This window comes from Melanotaenia boesemani, chromosome 3 (assembly GCF_017639745.1).
Source record: "Melanotaenia boesemani isolate fMelBoe1 chromosome 3, fMelBoe1.pri, whole genome shotgun sequence".
NCBI lineage: Eukaryota > Metazoa > Chordata > Actinopteri > Atheriniformes > Melanotaeniidae > Melanotaenia > Melanotaenia boesemani.
In genome coordinates, this window is record NC_055684.1 from 37,465,888 (window position 1) to 37,483,230 (window position 17,343).

Consider the following 17,343-nt stretch of genomic DNA (forward strand, 5'->3'; position numbering starts at 1 on the left):
GTGTTCTACATTTCCCAGCATGCAGTCCGTGTTTACGCCAAGGTCACATGACCAACTCCTGTCAACATGACTGTGTACTGCCGGAGAAACGGAAACTGACAACTGCCATTATATTCGTTTAATTTTATTTTTCCAATAAATTTGAGTTGTGGGATTTTTTTGTTCTTTTTAATTTGGATTGGGAGCGTCATAAGAGTCTGGTGCACGTGGCGTTTTCAACGTTAAAGAAAATGAAATTGTGCTAGCCTAGGTTTAGCCTAATGCTACTGAGTAGTTGGCTTAGAGGTTAGCGAGGTTAGGAATTGCAGCTTCTCAGTCTCTGGACCTCTTTTGACTGTGGATGTTTATCGAGAAAAATGTGTCTTTACAAGCTGGCTCGCATCGCAACACGTTTAAAACTAGTTCTAACACTGGTTCCGTCTGTTTAACTAGCTACAAGCAGACATTTAGCTAGTGTTTTGTTACTGTTAGCAAGTAGGTTAGAAGATTCCACGTCAAAGCAGAAAATATTGTGTCTGCTTCGAGGACCTTTTAAGCCAGCTGTGGATTATTTTTCTTTAGATGTTGCAGCTCGGTTTTGAATTGTGGAGACGACCTTGTTGGAGATACAAAATACGTCCTCGCAACTTCTTCAAGCAGCGTTACTTCTTCCATGATAAAGCAGCTATGGCCGTTTGGATGTGTGAAGCAGGAGAATGAGTTCAAGCTTGCAAGAGAGAAGATGCCACCATTTTTCACTGAAGACTGTCCTGCTTAACGTACCGATAAGCTGACCAACAACTACCCAAGATAATTGACTCTGAGAAGCCATTTCTGTCGGCTGTTAACACTATCTCCCGGCGCATCTGCCCCATGGCTGCAGTAAGTGGTGGCAACCTGCTTGGAGATGTGGCAGGTCCAGGAGCAGCTGTTACAAACACATCGGCGTCCTCCAGCCCAACGCCGGGTACTGATAACCGGGGCTGCGAGAATGGCGCCTTGATGGAGTCCTTTGGGATCTTCCTCCAGGGTCTTCTGGCTGTGATGGCTTTCAGCACGCTGATGTGTGAGTATGGGCAGATATCTACTGTGTCAGATATCTGGCACGACCTGCTGATAAGAGCGTGCATTGTCAGTAGCGCCACTGAATTAATCAAATGTCATATTGATCTTCGCTGACAGAGCTACATAAACGATAGCACTAATAAAACTAAATGCATTTAAGTTCACTGTGATGTTGCTCTGACATATTTCACGTGTCAGGAGCTGTGTGTGTGGTTGTTAAGCTTCTATATTTCCAGGCACATTTGACATCATTGTGGACAAAAACAAGTATATTTCCCTTAAAAGTCTGTCTTCTGCTATTGAAGACAGATTTTTCTATAGCATTTTAAATAGTCCAAAGTCCCCATCAAAAGGGATCTCTCCTACAGAAGATGTTGCTTTGCACTGTTTGGAAAAAAATAAAATTTCTTCCCTCATTGGTCTACATCACTGTGTAATATACTTTTGCAGTGACTAGTTTTCCCAAAGTCTCAAGTAAAGAACAGAAGGCTGCTTTGTGCTCCTTCAGCGTTGATCTGACCAATCAGTGCACACTTGACCTTTTTGGAGGGCCTCCTTGAACAGACAACAGATAAAAATAATAAAAAATAAAAAGGCTTCAGAAAGAAGAGGGACAAAAGTGATGTAGTTGTTTTATGTATCAGGGGAAAATTGTGTTTTTCTGGCTATTAATGCATGCAAACGTCATACTGTATTCCCTTCTGTGGATATTCTAGTTTTGTTTTTTTAATCCAGCTCTTCCTAATGTTGCTATAGTTAAACAAGCTCAATTACATTTAGATAGACTGGTTAACACATCCACGAAAATATTTTGTGTCCCAGCAGTCTCTCACTCTTGAGGAATGTTCAGTATTTTTCTTTCTTTCTTTTTTTTTTTGCAAGAGGCAGCTTTCTGTTCAGAGCGAATAGGCTGAGGTCTCCACTTGCATTCACATCACATTGAGCTTGTACACAGGGTGTGTTTAGTCTGAAATCACGCTTGTGGTGTGAGCAGAAACTGAGGTCATAAGTTGCTGTATCATGTCCCGCATGAGAACACAAAGCTCTGTGTTTGACTGACGACATTTTCTACAAATTTACAAAGATGAAAATGTTTGATGTCCAGCTGAGGTTTCATGTATATTTTTTTTTTTTTTATTTTATTTTACAGTTGTGTTATTACATTTAAAAAAAGACGTGGGAGGAATGCAGGGAAACAAGTGGCTTTTGTGAAGAAGAGCAGGGGCCTAATTTGTGTGGGTTATCTCATTGCTGTTAGTAAGAGCATTCTTGTATTAAGTCCCTCACACTTTATATAAAAGGGTTAAAGTGGGGAAAAAAAACCATAATTTTTTAGCTCATCTGGTTTGTACTTTTCAGCTTACACTGATCATTTAGAGCCCAACATATAAACTTTTGTCAAACTTTGTGAATGGCACATTTTCTTGTTTCCTGTCAATTTAAAGGTGAGCTGAAATCAGTGGTGTAAGTTAAACATTTGGTGGCTGCTCTGTGGATGTTTGCTCAGGTTTTGGTTTATAGCTTGAGCTGGAGAATGTGATGATCTGTGACAAGTAGCGTCTTTTTGCCTAGATCTTGTTCTGCATCAACATATGCTCTGTGGATGAAAGTTGTAACTTCCCTTTGGATGTAAAAAATTGAGAGAGTCATCTGCAGTAAAACCCCACTGTCTGTTTGTTGTTTTCTACAGTAAAACGCTTCAGGGAACCCAAACATGAAAGGAGACCTTGGAGGATCTGGTATGTCAACTGAGAGGAAAACAATACATTTCTGAGCAAAAGAATCATCTCAGCCTCATTGGTCCTCATTGAAAGCAACATAACTATGACTTTACAGGTTCCTAGACACCTCAAAACAGGCGATTGGGATGCTTTTCATCCACTTTGCTAATGTCTACCTGTCGGGCCTCACGGAGGAGGATCCCTGCTCACTGTGAGTATTTGACTGTTCTCCTCACAGTGCTCAATTTTGCATTCTACAAAAATCACCAAGAGACTGAGAAAATAAAGATAAACTAGTCTTGTACCTCTACCACCACATTAATCATGTACAGTTTTCTTTGTCCACAGATACCTCATTAACTTCCTGTTAGATGCCTCCCTGGGCATGTTGCTGATCTATGCAGGGGTAAGAGCCGTCAGTGCTATTGTAGAGTGGAGGCAGTGGGACTCTCTTCGTTTTGGAGAATACGGTGAGTATCAGAAAGGGTGTCAACAAATTCCTGAAATACTTGTAATGTCCACTGGAGGGCAGTAGGCGACGTCATAACTGCAGTGTCGGTCATTTCCTACACTGAAGTTACTTTTATGTGCCATAAGTAGTATTTCGTTCACCAAATCAGTGAAATTCTGCAGTGTTTGTCATGCTTATGAATATGCAACCATATTTCATTGCCATCACACACACTGTTGTGCCTCGTGTGTGTGTGTGTAGGGGAGCCAGTGCAATGCACAGCATGGCTGGGCCAGTGTATCCTCTACATCCTCATCATGATGTTTGAGAAAGTCCTTATCATGCTGGTCCTCCTCATCCCCCAGTGGAAGAAGGTAAGAAAAATGAGCAATTATTTGAACAGGTAACGTATGAAGTCACTGTCTATTGTTTTTCTTGTTCAAGCTGAGATCAATACAAGCACCTAAAAGCTCTCTCTAGAGCTAGTATTTCATGGCTTAAAACACACACACACACATACATACATATATATATATATATATATATATATATATATATATATATATATATATATATATATATATATATATATATATATATATATGGTAGTGAGAGTACCTATTCCTAACCAGTAGACCACCAGGCAATGCTGGCATTGCTCATTTATTTATGATGCTGGGTTAGGTTTCTGGTTTCTCACAGTGGTTGAAGTATCTCATCTTACCACTGTTAACCTTGAGTGGGCTGGAGAAGCATTGCTAGGAAAATAATAACTCTCTAATTTCTGTAGTACATTTACTAGAGAACTGGATATCCTAGGGGAACTGTTGATGGATTTGTATTATTAAAAGTTATTCATGTGTCTTTAATATGTAAAGTAAAACTGACTTTGGACAAACTTTAACAGCTTAACTTGACAGCAAGAGCACCAAATCATATACACTATACTCTGATGCATGTTAAAAACAATGCTTTTGTGAAGGTTTTTTTTCCTATGAAAATAAACAAAATAAAGTAAATGGCTCCAAGTGTTTGTGCACATACTCTTAATGGGTCACTAGTCCACTGAAGTTGATAAATGTGTCAACAAGCTGCTGAAACTGGCTCTAACACTATCACTGTGCATAGTGTAGTGCAGTCTGCATGCTTTATCATCCTTTCTTTAATGTTGTCAGTGGATGCATTATTGTGTTCACCACTTATTTTTGTTGTATGTTTGTCTGTGTCACAGCTGGCTCTCCTCAACCCCATAGAGAATCCTGATTTGGAACTGGCCATTGTCATGCTCATCGTTCCATTCTTCGTCAATGTAAGTCTGGTGTTACTATAGCCATTTTCACACACAAACACCAGAGATTTTCAGGAGAAAGTGTGGATGGTTTGCTCAACTCTTTTTTTTTTTCATACAAGTATATTACAGCAGGAGGATTTTAGCTAGAGATGCGAAAAAGGAGGTGTGGGTTGTCAAGGGTGTGCAGGAAGCTGCACATGATGCAGAAATTACACTTTGGAAATTGCTCTGTTTTTACAGCACATTGAGAATAGTAAATAAACAAATTACAGGAACAGATCAGAAAGAGATGTACAGGATCTCACATGCCACTGCTCTGGAAGATCTCCAGAATATTTCAGTATTCAGTACTCCTATACGTCTGTGAAAACAGCTTGTGTGTTTTTTTTTATTTATTTATTTTTTCCCACGGCCCTTTGATCAGCTCTCTTACAAAACCAATCCTGTAATAACAGCCTAAGCCCCCCCCCCCCCCTTTTTTTTTTTTCTTCATATCATAGTCATTGTCTTGTGTGTACACATACATTTCAAGAATCCTTCCTTGTTTGAATTATTTGCCCGAATCTCAATGTTTATGTTTGATTTAGGCTCTCATGTTCTGGGTGGTAGACAATTTCCTAATGAAAAAGCACAAAACAAAAGCAAAGCTTGAGGAGAGAGAAGAGGACTCACGTGGGAACAGCAAGGTGCGCTACAGAAGAGCGCTTTCCCACGATGACTCAGAATCAGAGGTAAGTCTCATTGGAAATATGACATTGAAAAAGAGAGAGTCCCCATGAAACAGCTCACGTAGTGCAAATTGCTTCCAGATATTTATGTTTTTCTTATGAAGCTAAATTGTGACTAAAGCAGATTGATCAGCTCCAGTGGATAACCAGGAAGCACCCTCTAAAATTGTTCTGTTGAAACTTTTGATGTGGACCAAGCATGTTGCTGCATCCAAAAAGAATTAGAATTTATATTTTACTCCTACAAATTCAGAGAAAACCATCAACGTTGTACTTAGGCCATGTGGCCCCTGGTGTCTAGTAGGTGGTTATTTGAGCAAAAATTTAAGCATGTTTAAAACAGAGTTTTGAGTATTGGATTTCTTCTCAGTAAATGTCATGATTTAGATTATAGAACAGCATCACAGCGGAATTTTCAGGTATTTTAATATAAGAATGCTTAAATAAGTGCAGACAAAAGCTTCATGAAGGGTTACTTGACTCACTGTCTGTGAAATTCAGAGATCAAGCTTTCATTTTGCAGAATGAAAGTGGCGAGTGTGCCAGTGGCACACAAGCCTGCTGTAGTTCCAGGTAATTCTTGGTAGTGATGGCCAATCATCTCTTAGCTTGTAACCAAGAATTGACCGATCAGAGGGCTCTCCTCGTTCTCGCTAGCAGACTTGGAGGGAATGCCATGTTTTTGTAGTGTTTGTAATGTAATGTTCTTTCATTTAAAATGTATAAATAAATAACTCTCTGCTGCATGAATAAAGAAAGACAACAAAAAACAGTTTTTACATAGAGTAAACTTATGTTATTAATATCATTTAACTTTTTTATAACATAATTATTACTTTAAGTTAATTTATTATTACTTCATTAAAGTAAATATAAAATTGAGAGTTGCAGAGGCAGAAAAATTTCCGGTATTTTTCTTCCAAGTCTGCTAGCCAAGAACGAGGAGAGTCCTCTGATTGGTCCCTTCTTGGTTGTGGTCGGCGGGACTTGGGAACAGCCACGAGACGCGATTTGTGGATGGGTTCAAGACTTGGTTACAAGCTAAGAGCTGATTGGCCATTACTACCAAGAATTACCTCGACCTACAGTTGGCTTGTGCGATCACCGGTTACGTTTGCATATTTATGGTAGTTTTACATCGACAAATAGGTGATAGCCTATTCCGCTAGCCAAGAATGAGGGGAGTTCTCTGATTGGTCCATTCTTGGTAGACTTGGGCGGGACTTCAGACCGGTCCCCGAGATGCGATTGGTGGATGAGCTCAATTCTTGGTCAATTCTTGGTTAAAAGCCAATAGGTGATTGGCCATCACTACCAAGAATTACCAAGAATTACCTCGACCTACAAGCGCCCTGGGGTTCTGAAGTCCCGCCGACCACAACCAAGAATGGACCAATCAGAGGACTCTCCTCGTTCTTGGCTAGCAGACTTGGAAGAAAAATACCAGATTTTTCTGCCACTGCAACTCTCACTTTTATATTTACTTTTATGAAGTAATAATAAATTAACTTAAAGTGATAATTATGTTATAAAAAAGTTAAATGAGATTAATAACATAAGTTTACTCTATGTAAAAACTGTTTTTCTTTTGTTGTCTTTCTTTATTTATGCAGCAGAGAGTTATTTATTTATATATTTTAGCTGAAAGAACATTACATTACAAACACTACAAAAACATGGCATTCCCTCCAAGTCTGCTAGCAAGAACGAGGAGAGCCCTCTGATTGGTCAATTCTTGGTTACAAGCTAAGAGCTGATTGGCCATCACTACCAAGAATTACCTGGAACTACAGTTGGCTTGTGCGACTACCGGTTACGTTTGCATATTTATGGTAGTTTTACATCGACAAATGGGTGATAGCCTAGCAACAAATCCATCAAGATTTTAGGACAACTTACACGATTTTAGTCACTTTACACGAAGCGCGCAGCAGCCATTGCTTTTCGAGGACACGATATAGTAGTCCAATGTGCGAGTCGCGAGGTGTAGAGAAAGGTAGCAGGCAGACTTGTGCATGCTCGTGCAACCGCAGTGTGAATGTCATTAGTGAAACAGATCAGAACCCTAGCCCTAATAAGAGGTGATCTAACAAACACATGTTTTTTAAAAGTCATGTGGGGTTTTTTTTACATGCGGGCCAGTGGCGCAATGGATAACGCGTCTGACTACGGATCAGAAGATTCTAGGTTCGACTCCTGGCTGGCTCGTTTCATTTATCTTTTTTTCTCTGCATTTGAATGTCTTTATTAGTGACATCCAGCATGAATTTTCTGCTATCTTAATTTAATTTTTTAAATAAGCTGTTGTCACTTGATTACTTTATAAACACAGTTCAAGAGGGAAAGCTGCTGTAACCAGCTACCAGCACGCCATCTTAAAAAATACAAAAATAAAAACTAAAATTTCCCACTCTGGGATTAATAAAGTACATCAAATTCTAAAGACATCAGAGTGAAAGACTTTAATACTAAATTAAATTAATCTGTCTAATCTGAGATAGCTAGCAATCTTACCAAAGATCAGTGAAAGCTGCAAAAGCAAAGTATTTTTCTGTCATCATTGCGTCTAAGTGACATAACCCCTGTGTTCTCTTTAATGTCAGTAACTCTGTTCTTTGTGCACCACAAACAACCTGCCTGGAGAGCTCTACTAAAATGTGAGGATTTTCAGAACTTTTCATTGACAAGGTTGTGAGCTCTAGGGCTTTTATTACTCGTCCCTCTCGTGATCACTCTGTTTCCATGTGTGCTCTGCTGTTTATCACCAGTTTAAGACTGTTGCCCTGCAGTTTCTGGAGGAGATAGTATGACATATGAAGCCTGCTGGATCTCCCAATGATCCCATTCCACCTCATCTCTTTAAAGAGGTCTTCCCTACTTTAGCTATTTGCTAACACTTTCATGCATTGTTACACTATAGTTAGCTGTATTTCTAGTCACTTCATATATGTCTGTTGTTTCACGTGGCTAATCTGCCAGGTGTTTTTAGCCTGGTTAAGTTTTGTAGCATGTCCATCTACAGTGTCATTAACTTTCTGGTCATTACATGTGTGTTACCTGCTGGTAGTGACCAGGTAAAGTCAGTGTGGATTAATTCCCCTAGTTTGACTGTTGCTCACACACTAACTATCAAAACAAAACAGACAACTTACTCGGTTTTACTTACAGCTTGTGACACAGGATTAGAAACATGGTCCTTGACTGTAGGAACAGACCCTCCTTTCAGCGAAAGCCCTGTGTTGTACCGACCCTTATTCATCCAGCAGTCTTCCGTGAAATGCCGGCCACAAATACAGATGGTGCAACTCTGCGAAGAAGCATTTCTTGTGTGACATGTTGACACTGAAAACGTTGTGGCGTCCACAAACATGGTGTAAACGTATACAATCTAGAGAAGATGACCAATAACTAAGTCGCCCCCTCCAACCTCGTGGGACATCACTGAAATATCAAACTAGAAAAAGCTCTCTAAAACCAACTGTTTTCAGCACCATAAAAACTGAATGACACTAGAAACCTCATACATGTGTTTATGTGATAAAAACGGCACAGCTTGCTTGTCTGATGAGTAGTCAACACAGAAATCTCAGAAATGTCCAAATAGCACAACAGGACCTATTTACAGGAACATTGGTATAGGATTAATACTATCCAACACCACAGATAGCTTCTCAGCCTGTTGGAAACACTAGTGAAAGGAAGGAACATTAATAGAGGCGGATAGTTGTCCACTACATATGCCTAAGCAAGAGTTTTTAAAACAGCTGCCTTAGTTGGCATTGGCTCTGTTCCTCCAACTCTCATCTTGCATGTACATTGTTAACTAGATTAAAGATAACCAGCCTTACAAACTTAAATTGTGGTGTTTGATGGAAGTAGACATACATAAGCTGTCTCTTTAAATTGAAGGATGATACTGAACTATATTGTGGGAAAAATTAAGGATAAAGTGTTTTGGAGCATAGTAGATAAAAGTAGATCTTATTTCCTATGAGCCAATGAATTGTGGGCATTATTTACTGTTTGTTAACCACCACCGATGACACACTTACTATAAGAGCAACTGGGTGTTCAGCCATGATTGTGTTACCAGAAATAGACTGGCTGCTAATGGCCTCCTGCAAATACTTATGGGCATACACAGGCAATAATTTAGCCTCAGAAGTCATGGTCATTCAGAATCTCCTGACAGTACATCATAGACAATCAGCTTTAGTTAATATGCAAATGGTTCTTTCATTCATTCATCCATTTTCTCTATTTCTCCTCCCTGTTTTTTAGATCCTTTTCTCAGCAGATGATGAAATGGATGAGTCCGATGAGGACGATGTCCGCCGACTCACCGGTCTTAAGACAGTAAAGAAGAAAAAGCTTCGCATGGGGATCCCCGTTTGACCTGCGTGCCTAGCTTTACCGCTATGATCGGCTCCTCTAGTAGCTCTCACCTCACAAGCCCACAGACATTCCCTTTACCTCCACAGGTTATCATCTCCACCTCCAAACTTGTGAAAACACGAGATTATACTGTCCTGAAATTCCACTTTCTGTTAACTCCTGAAGGATGACTACAAAAAGCATGTCTGTACTGGAACTATAAAATATGTTTTTTGCAGTTGGCCATGATCTGTTGCATACTGTTGCATGTGGACACAGCACTCATGGGATTACTGTTGTCTTTAGAGATGGGAAAAAGAATCCCATCATGACAAACATTATACTGGTAAAGCATTATCCATTACATTAAGGATTATATATTATACTGTAACGTAAGCATCACAGGAATCAATTAACATCGGTTTACTGATTGAACCTAAGTCACAAATTATATGTGTACTAGTCTCAGACCAAGAGCGCTGATCAAACTTTAGTGGCCCCATTAGAGCCAAATATCATGCCAGCGACTCTGCTTATTGAGTTGCTTACGTTTGACACCATAATGCTCTAAAGTACTCGCATTCCTGATGTAGACTTCATGTAAACTTTGTCCTTTTGTCTTCTCATGTAGATGTCCCTCCATAGCCTGTGATATGTACTGTGTGTGTGTGTGTGTGTGTGTGTGAGTGAGTGGGTGATAGGATGTGTACATTTGGACATCCCTTGACTCATAGAGGAGCATTTTGTCACAGTAATGATGCAGCTCTAACACTTTGCAGCACGGTTACACACTTTGCTGCTGTATATCTTGGATGTAATATTACTTTTGTCAAAGGGAACATGTTAAGTTTTGCAGTGATTTTCCATTTTTTTCCTAACAGATAGCAGATTTCTTCTTTCAGCTAATAAACAGTTGAAGTAGGACTGCAAACATCGTGCTGCGGCGTCCTCCTAACGTCCGCTCACCCAGCGTTTTCTGTCTGCAGACACGATGCAGCAGCCTCAGTTTGTTTGGGACTGCTTTACTCACGGTTTTTTGATGTAATGTTTTTGTATTTGAATGTTTTTACCAGTTATTTTTGTGTTTCAGACCAAAAAGGTGACTATGCTTGTCCCCAAAGTGTTCTTCATTCCTTCACTCAAACTGAAAGAGTTGATATGGGAACCATTTCTTGCACAAATTCCCACATCTTTCATCTTTCCTTTCGTTTTGTGTGTCTTTTGTTTGTTTTCCAGTAATGTGCCTGAGTGAAGTTACCAGCAGGTGTTTTGTTTGTTTGCTTTTGGTTTGGTAGGTTTTGTTTTAACTGATTAAACCAGAGCTCCAGATCTTCAGGCATGAAGCAACATTCAGCAGGCTCTGGTGTTAAGAATGTGACTTGCTTAGACCTTAAAACTGTAAAACTGAGTTTGGACCAGACCACGGTGAGGGAGGGTGTGTGTTTTTGTGTGTGCATGCCAGTGTATATATACAGTATACCTGGTGCAGAATACATGTGTGTCTTGTTGAAGTGACTGCTGGTCTTGTTTGAAAGTAAATGGAGTGACATTAAATGTGACGACTACTGTGCTGGTCATGTTTTCACTCTGATGTTTTTGGCATGTTGGCAAGGAATAAAGGACGCATTAAAAGGGGGAAACTACAGCACCTTGCAGCAGTTATTCTAACTCAGCTCAACCAGAACAAAGAGGGCTTGCAGTGTTTGACAAGGTTTAAACTACTAGATGATTTAAAAGAGAAGTGATGATGGGGAAATAATCATTATAAATGATTTTCAAATAAAAGATGTGACACACTAACTCCTTCGTGGATTAATTTTCTATGTAAAATCTGATGTTTTGACTGGGGATTTATAGAAGTTCTGTTATTGCTGAATTTAGATATTCAGTAACTGCATGTAAAAATAGCACCAGCTGGTCTAAATATGATGTGAATTTAGGGCTTTAGTTCATATTTACCATTAGAAGCAGCATATTTTCTATGAGAACACTGTACCTATGTGCTCAGATGTGCACAAGCTGCCAGTAAGTACTTACACTGTAGATCAACAATGCACAAACATCTATTTTCCAAAGTACATGCCAAGTACTCAGCTCTGACACAAACATGTGATTTCCTTTAACTTGTGCTGATACAGAAATAGTAAAAACCACTGAAGGAGCTCTAAATACAGGCTGGGATACAATAATTTAGAATATTAAAGGTAGCTGTAAGATGTATTTAACTAGTCAGGGTTGGTAAACAATAACAAGTAGGTGTTTATTGTCTTAGACATTTGCACCAACATGTATTTTACTGAGTCATAAAGGAGATGGCTAATGAAACTAGCAAATAGTAGATTCAGTGGGATTGAAATATCTTCCCATTTTTTCATTTGACCTTAATTTTAGGTTCTTGTTTATATTGATACCCCATTACATTTTACCCATTCATTGCTAAATGACTGTAGAATAGAATAGAATCCCTTCTACTACTTAACAGATAATTATTAATATTTAATGGATAAGATATGCCTGAATGTTAATGAAACACAGACACAGATACCTGTATTGGGTACCAGCCCGATATTATGTGCATGTATTCATGCTCGGTAACAAAAAAGTCTTTCAATTCTACAGAACTCGATGCCGGTGTGAAAAAATAGGATTGTTAAGACAAAGATACACTTATTTTCAATGCATAGAGTTATTACTCATGCCAAATTAAACCACCACCTTATCTTTATTATTCATGAAGATCCTGACATTTTTCAAGCCTTACATTTTAAGCTTTCATCGTTGTCCCGACACAAGTTACTACTCATGCCATATTAAAAACCCAAACTTGGCATTATCCAAGAGAAGTTGATTTTGGGCGTGTAGGTGCTTTGTCACAGCTGTGAATATAATACACAAAAAAAACAAAACATTTTATCCTCCTTATTTATGACGATTCTGACAGATTTCAAGCCTTTCATTTCGAGGAAGGCTGCAGGATGATCCATATATCACGCAATCAATCGATAAATACTCAAATGTAAGTAATTGTACTTGTTTTTTTTTTAAAGTGGTATCAGAGCATTCCTACTGCAAATTTTAGATACATATTAGTTGTCAACATCCTCCCTAATTAGTGTCTTCCTGGTGAGATTATCACATGGTTTGATTTAATCAAACAGCCCAATACTTTGATAAAAATTGAAGGTAAAATTAAAAAGCCTAAAAACTCCAAATATTTTCTTTGTCGGGGAATTGCTTAAAAGAATATGCAGATCTGGTTTCTCAACATGTCTCTGTCTTTATAATTTAAAACAGAGTGAGTCAGTTTGACCATCCTCTCACAGCTAGGGACTTTATTTGGAATCAAGCTGCCATGTATGACTAATGTTGCTTTAACTGTTTGCTCATCTGTTCCAGTTTAAAATAGATTTTTATCATGGAAATCCTACATTTTAACAAATTTTACATAACCTCCATTAAATAAATAACATTTAAATGAACACAAACAAACAAAAAACGTTTATCCAAACAACATAAAATGATTTGATGATGGGTCATTTTCACTCCTCTAACATGACAGCTGGACAGGTTTTGCAGCTCTCTTCTTGGTTCAGCCCTCATTTGGCTGCCTCATGTGTTAACTGTCCAGAAATGCTTTTTTACAAGCTCCAAGACTCAGAAAGATTTTTTTTCTGGCTTAAATCAAGTTTGTGCTGGTCAGGCAGAGTCCCAACCTCTGGAGCTGCAGAGCGGTGCTGCTGGGTGCTGGACACTCCTGATCATTCACATTAGTGCCAAGTTGCATTTGTGTCTAGAATTATCAGCTGTTGGCTTGTAAGCTGAATGGGAGACCCATTCCAGCTGTACCATCTCTCACGTCACTCCTAATAATACACACTGACAACAGCCAGGAGTGAGATCAATGGTAGGGGGTCTCACTTAACTGGGTGCATGACTATATATACTGTCAAGCTTGCTCAGAGACAGATATACAACCATCAACTGCACCAGAACGACAGTCTGTGGAATATTTATCCCAGTTTTAACAACTATGTCACAGGTATGTTACGTCATAAGTTGTCTTGATTTTGTTTTTGTACAAACACATTTTAACATTGTTTTATATTTGACAAAAAATTTTGCCTTAACCATCCTTTATTTTTGTTCTTCTCTTGACTGTAGCCAGGCGAGGTAAAAAAGAAGAAGCGCCCACCCGTTAAAGAGGAAGACCTGAAAGGAGCTCGCAGTAAACTGGGACTGAAGGGCGAGGTCAAAAGTAAGACCTATGAGGTCATGGTGGAGTGTGGTGAGTAAAGTCTGCTATTAATGTTGTTTAGTCATGTCAAGCAATGCGTCAGGAAGACTGAATGTTTTTACAAAGCGTCTGCTAAATGACTGTAGAATACAATCTTTGGATGTGTTTGTTGTCCACAGAGATAATTTTTTGGGATATTAGTTTGTTCTAAGTTAATAAAAGTGACTGGAATCTATTAGAATTTTGATGATACCGGATTAATATAGTTACAAATAATTTTTAGGTTTTAAGAAATATGTAAAAGGTAATTCCCTGACCGGGAATCGAACCCGGGCCGCGGCGGTGAGAGCGCCGAATCCTAACCACTAGACCACCAGGGACTGCTGAAAACAATCCGGGATTTAAACATGTTAAAACTCCTTATCAAGTGGGTAGTTATACTCATAGCTAAGACAACTTTTTCTGACAGTCGGTGTTGTAACGTAAATCGTGGAGTGTCAAAACATGAACGATATCTGCGCCTCACAGCATTTACAAGCTAACTAGTCTAGCATAGCTATGCAACGCACCAGCAACTGTATGTGTGCGGCTCATAAAACTGTGTCTCTTTACAGGTAAATTGCTTGGCTTGAATGTACTACTTTATATGTAACTAGTACTTTGAGACCACATACCAGGTTGTTTTTTTTTTGTGTGAACTCAACAGACCGCGGTCAAGGGAGCTGTGATTTATCAGCCAGCACTCGCAGCTAACATTTAGTTGCGCAAAAACACTAGCTAGGTATTACGGTAGTTGTATGTATGGAAACTATAAAAGGACAAAAAGGTCTACAGCAGAATAAAATGAAACTATTATATCCGGATTTAGCTACAGTGCAGAGTAATGTTAATATTCAAATTACTTTGAACACGAAGAAATAAATAAAACTATTACTAGAATTAAACTTTTTCCGTTATAGCTGATGTTAATAATAACTCAATAAATTTAAATATATATTTCCTACATGTTTTAAGGGGCATTTTATAAATATAGGACAATTACTTAATTAATTAACTGAAGTAACATTTATTAACGTTTTTAATTGTTTGAAATGATGACTTCATACTAAGCACATTAGCACCAATGACGAATGTTAGATGAAAGCCATTTTGGTATGAACGCACAGGCAAAACATGTTTTTATATCATATAGTACAAGCAGGCCTTCATGCAGAAGTTTCACTTGATTTTTGTTCAGAACTACATCAAGAGACTCCATTGTCAAAGTTTGATGATTTTACTGTACTGAAGCCATAATATGCTCATGTAAACTTCACTGTACAGCTCAAACAGCCATTTTCGGACAGGTGACACAAAGTTTTCTCTGGATTCTGGTTCAGGGTGATGTCAGGTATTTTCACTATGGAGGGCCAAATATTTTACTGTACAGTTTTTGAGAAAATGGAGCTGCGAGTGTCAGCTGGAGAATGCCGGCTCACTTGACTGTGATCTCAATACAGCAAACCGCTGTGTGCCAACACAACATTCCCATATGTACAATATTGTCATTATTCTGAATGTTTTAATGCTTATTATGAGCATTCTCTAGGAAATTAGTTTAGCACAGCAAGCATCAAGATAAAAAAGCCAACAACAACTCTCTGCAGCTCAGTAAATACACCTAAATATAACCCGAAGTAAATTATTGTTAACCATTCACAAAGCTTGAAAAGCGTACTTTTCCAAACTCAAATTTATTTAGCAAATTTTGCTTGGATGGTGACAAACCAAAACTTAAAGACAGTTAAACAGGGAGTCAAACATATGGCTGCCATTGTCTCCACCTGTGTCCTGTCCTGCATGCAAATATGCTGCACCTGACACGTCTTCACCTCCTTTCTCCTGATTGGATAATTGCTGGTCCAATCACTGCTCCTGCTATCATCCACCAGGAAATAAAAGATTGCTGCGACCATATATATATATATATATCTATATGTATATAGATATATATATAGATAGATAGATAGATAGATAGATATACATACATATATGTATATATCTATGGCTGTGACTGCTCAGTCATTGGCAACTGTTTGCACAGACAGTTTGCCCTTGGCTTGTCTGTACTTGGTGACTTTGATCGTGTGCTTTAGTTGGTGCTATTTGCTTAGAAACAGTAGTATTTTCCAACAATGTTTGAACTTTTTAGCTTTGTGTTATATTTTGTGCACTGACTGGTTGTCTTGTTTTCTTTTACATGAAGCCCTTTTGGCTTCTCTTTCAGTTGTATTTCTAATTAGAATAGTTGTTAAAGTTAGAATGTGTTGGGCTAGGATAGATTTGAGTTTAACTGTATATAGTGTTTTGTGTGTTTAAATAAGCATAGCATAGTTTTTAGTTTCACTTGTTTTACTTAATCTTGGTTTTCCTTTTTGTACTGGCTGGTTTTGAGTTTATACTTAGATTTTTTATTGTTTCCTTTGCTTTAAGCAGCTTTGCTAAACCCAACACATTGTACCATACCACCATTTGTTTGTTCCTCATCACCACTTGCATCAATAAATTCTGTTAGCTTCCATTTTAACACCTGTTCTCTCTTTGTTACGCCTCTCATTCCCCCCTGAGTCAGGTCGCAACAAGTCGGATATATTTCCTATGTCAGCCTTCTCCTTAAAGATGATCAGTCACTGGGTTTGAGGACCCATTTCTCATGTTTGTTTTTGTGTTTAGAGCGAATGGGGAAGGTGGCTCCATCTGTGTTCAGCGGCGTGAGGACAGGGACGGAGACGGTCCTCACCAAACCTGATCCAGCCAAAGATCCTGCAGCCAGTGTCTTCAACAAGTAGTCACTGTACAACAAGAAGAGGAACAGCACTGCGGGAATACTCACTAGAGTCTTTTTTTAATATATATATATATATATATAAATCAAAATTTGTATAGTTCAAGTGGAATAAAGGAAGTGCTAGTAATGTATTTTCATATTACTGTTATGCATGCTGTGATTTGCTATTCTGTTTTTGTATTTTCCAAATAAATTATTGTCTTTGTGTTAAATGCTGTGTTCTTGTATTTGTCTGTAATAAACTGGATACTGGGTCTACAGTAATGGAGTAATCCAAGATGTTTCCCTCTGACTCAAGCACATCTTTAATTGATCATTTTACTTTAGGGAAACGTGAGTGGGTGATTGTCCTGCAGGTTTTTTGCATAAAGTTGCCCTTATTTTGTGTGATTGGTCAGTTGTCATCAGGAGAAATTTGATTAAATAAAAACAAAACATTACTAAAAAGTATTTGATGGCAGGAAGACTTTACAAAATTAAAAACACACACACAAAAAAACATGTTTATAAAAGTGTCTTTGAATGAAAATAAGAGGTTTTGCTGCCTGAACAACATGTTGCCACAAACTCTAGAAATTACAACCAGTCGCAAACTCACTCACAAATCTCTTCAGTCAACATAACCCATTCACTGTACAGAGTGATAAACATAAACTGTCTCCCGATTTCCTAA

General features: G+C 38.5%; 1 protein-coding gene and 2 non-coding genes across 4 annotated transcripts; 2 read left to right on the forward strand and 1 right to left on the reverse strand.

Annotated features, from left to right (window-relative positions):
• Window positions 1-79: 79 nt before the first annotated feature.
• LOC121636538 (store-operated calcium entry regulator STIMATE-like) lies at window positions 80-16,930 on the forward strand. 2 transcript variants are annotated; one of them, XM_041980100.1, is made up of 10 exons: window positions 80-1,045; window positions 2,735-2,783; window positions 2,881-2,976; window positions 3,114-3,235; window positions 3,478-3,590; window positions 4,448-4,525; window positions 5,095-5,238; window positions 9,517-9,624; window positions 13,771-13,894; window positions 16,556-16,930. In XM_041980100.1, the coding sequence occupies exons 1-10, from the start codon at window positions 853-855 to the stop codon at window positions 16,669-16,671; spliced, it is 1,143 nt and encodes a 380-aa protein (XP_041836034.1). In that variant the 5' UTR covers window positions 80-852; the 3' UTR covers window positions 16,672-16,930. The 2 variants fall into 2 exon arrangements, with proteins under 2 accessions (XP_041836034.1, XP_041836032.1); XM_041980098.1 differs by lacking the exons at window positions 80-1,045; window positions 2,735-2,783; window positions 2,881-2,976; ... (3 more) ...; window positions 5,095-5,238; window positions 9,517-9,624 and adding an exon at window positions 13,500-13,648.
• Window positions 7,371-7,443, forward strand: trnar-acg. The gene has a single exon. It is a non-coding gene; the product is annotated as a tRNA-Arg (tRNA).
• trnae-cuc lies at window positions 14,152-14,223 on the reverse strand. Its single transcript has one exon. It is a non-coding gene; the product is annotated as a tRNA-Glu (tRNA).
• Window positions 16,931-17,343: the final 413 nt, after the last annotated feature.

Bases quoted from the DNA above. Each gene is read 5' to 3' on its own strand.
- LOC121636538 (XM_041980100.1), top strand. From the start codon at position 853: ATGGCTGCAGTAAGTGGTGGCAACCTGCTTGGAGATGTGGCAGGTCCA. The intron at 3,591-4,447 runs GTAAGAAAAATG...TCTGTGTCACAG, and splicing joins TCATCCCCCAGTGGAAGAAG to CTGGCTCTCCTCAACCCCAT. The intron at 4,526-5,094 runs GTAAGTCTGGTG...TGTTTGATTTAG, and splicing joins TCGTTCCATTCTTCGTCAAT to GCTCTCATGTTCTGGGTGGT.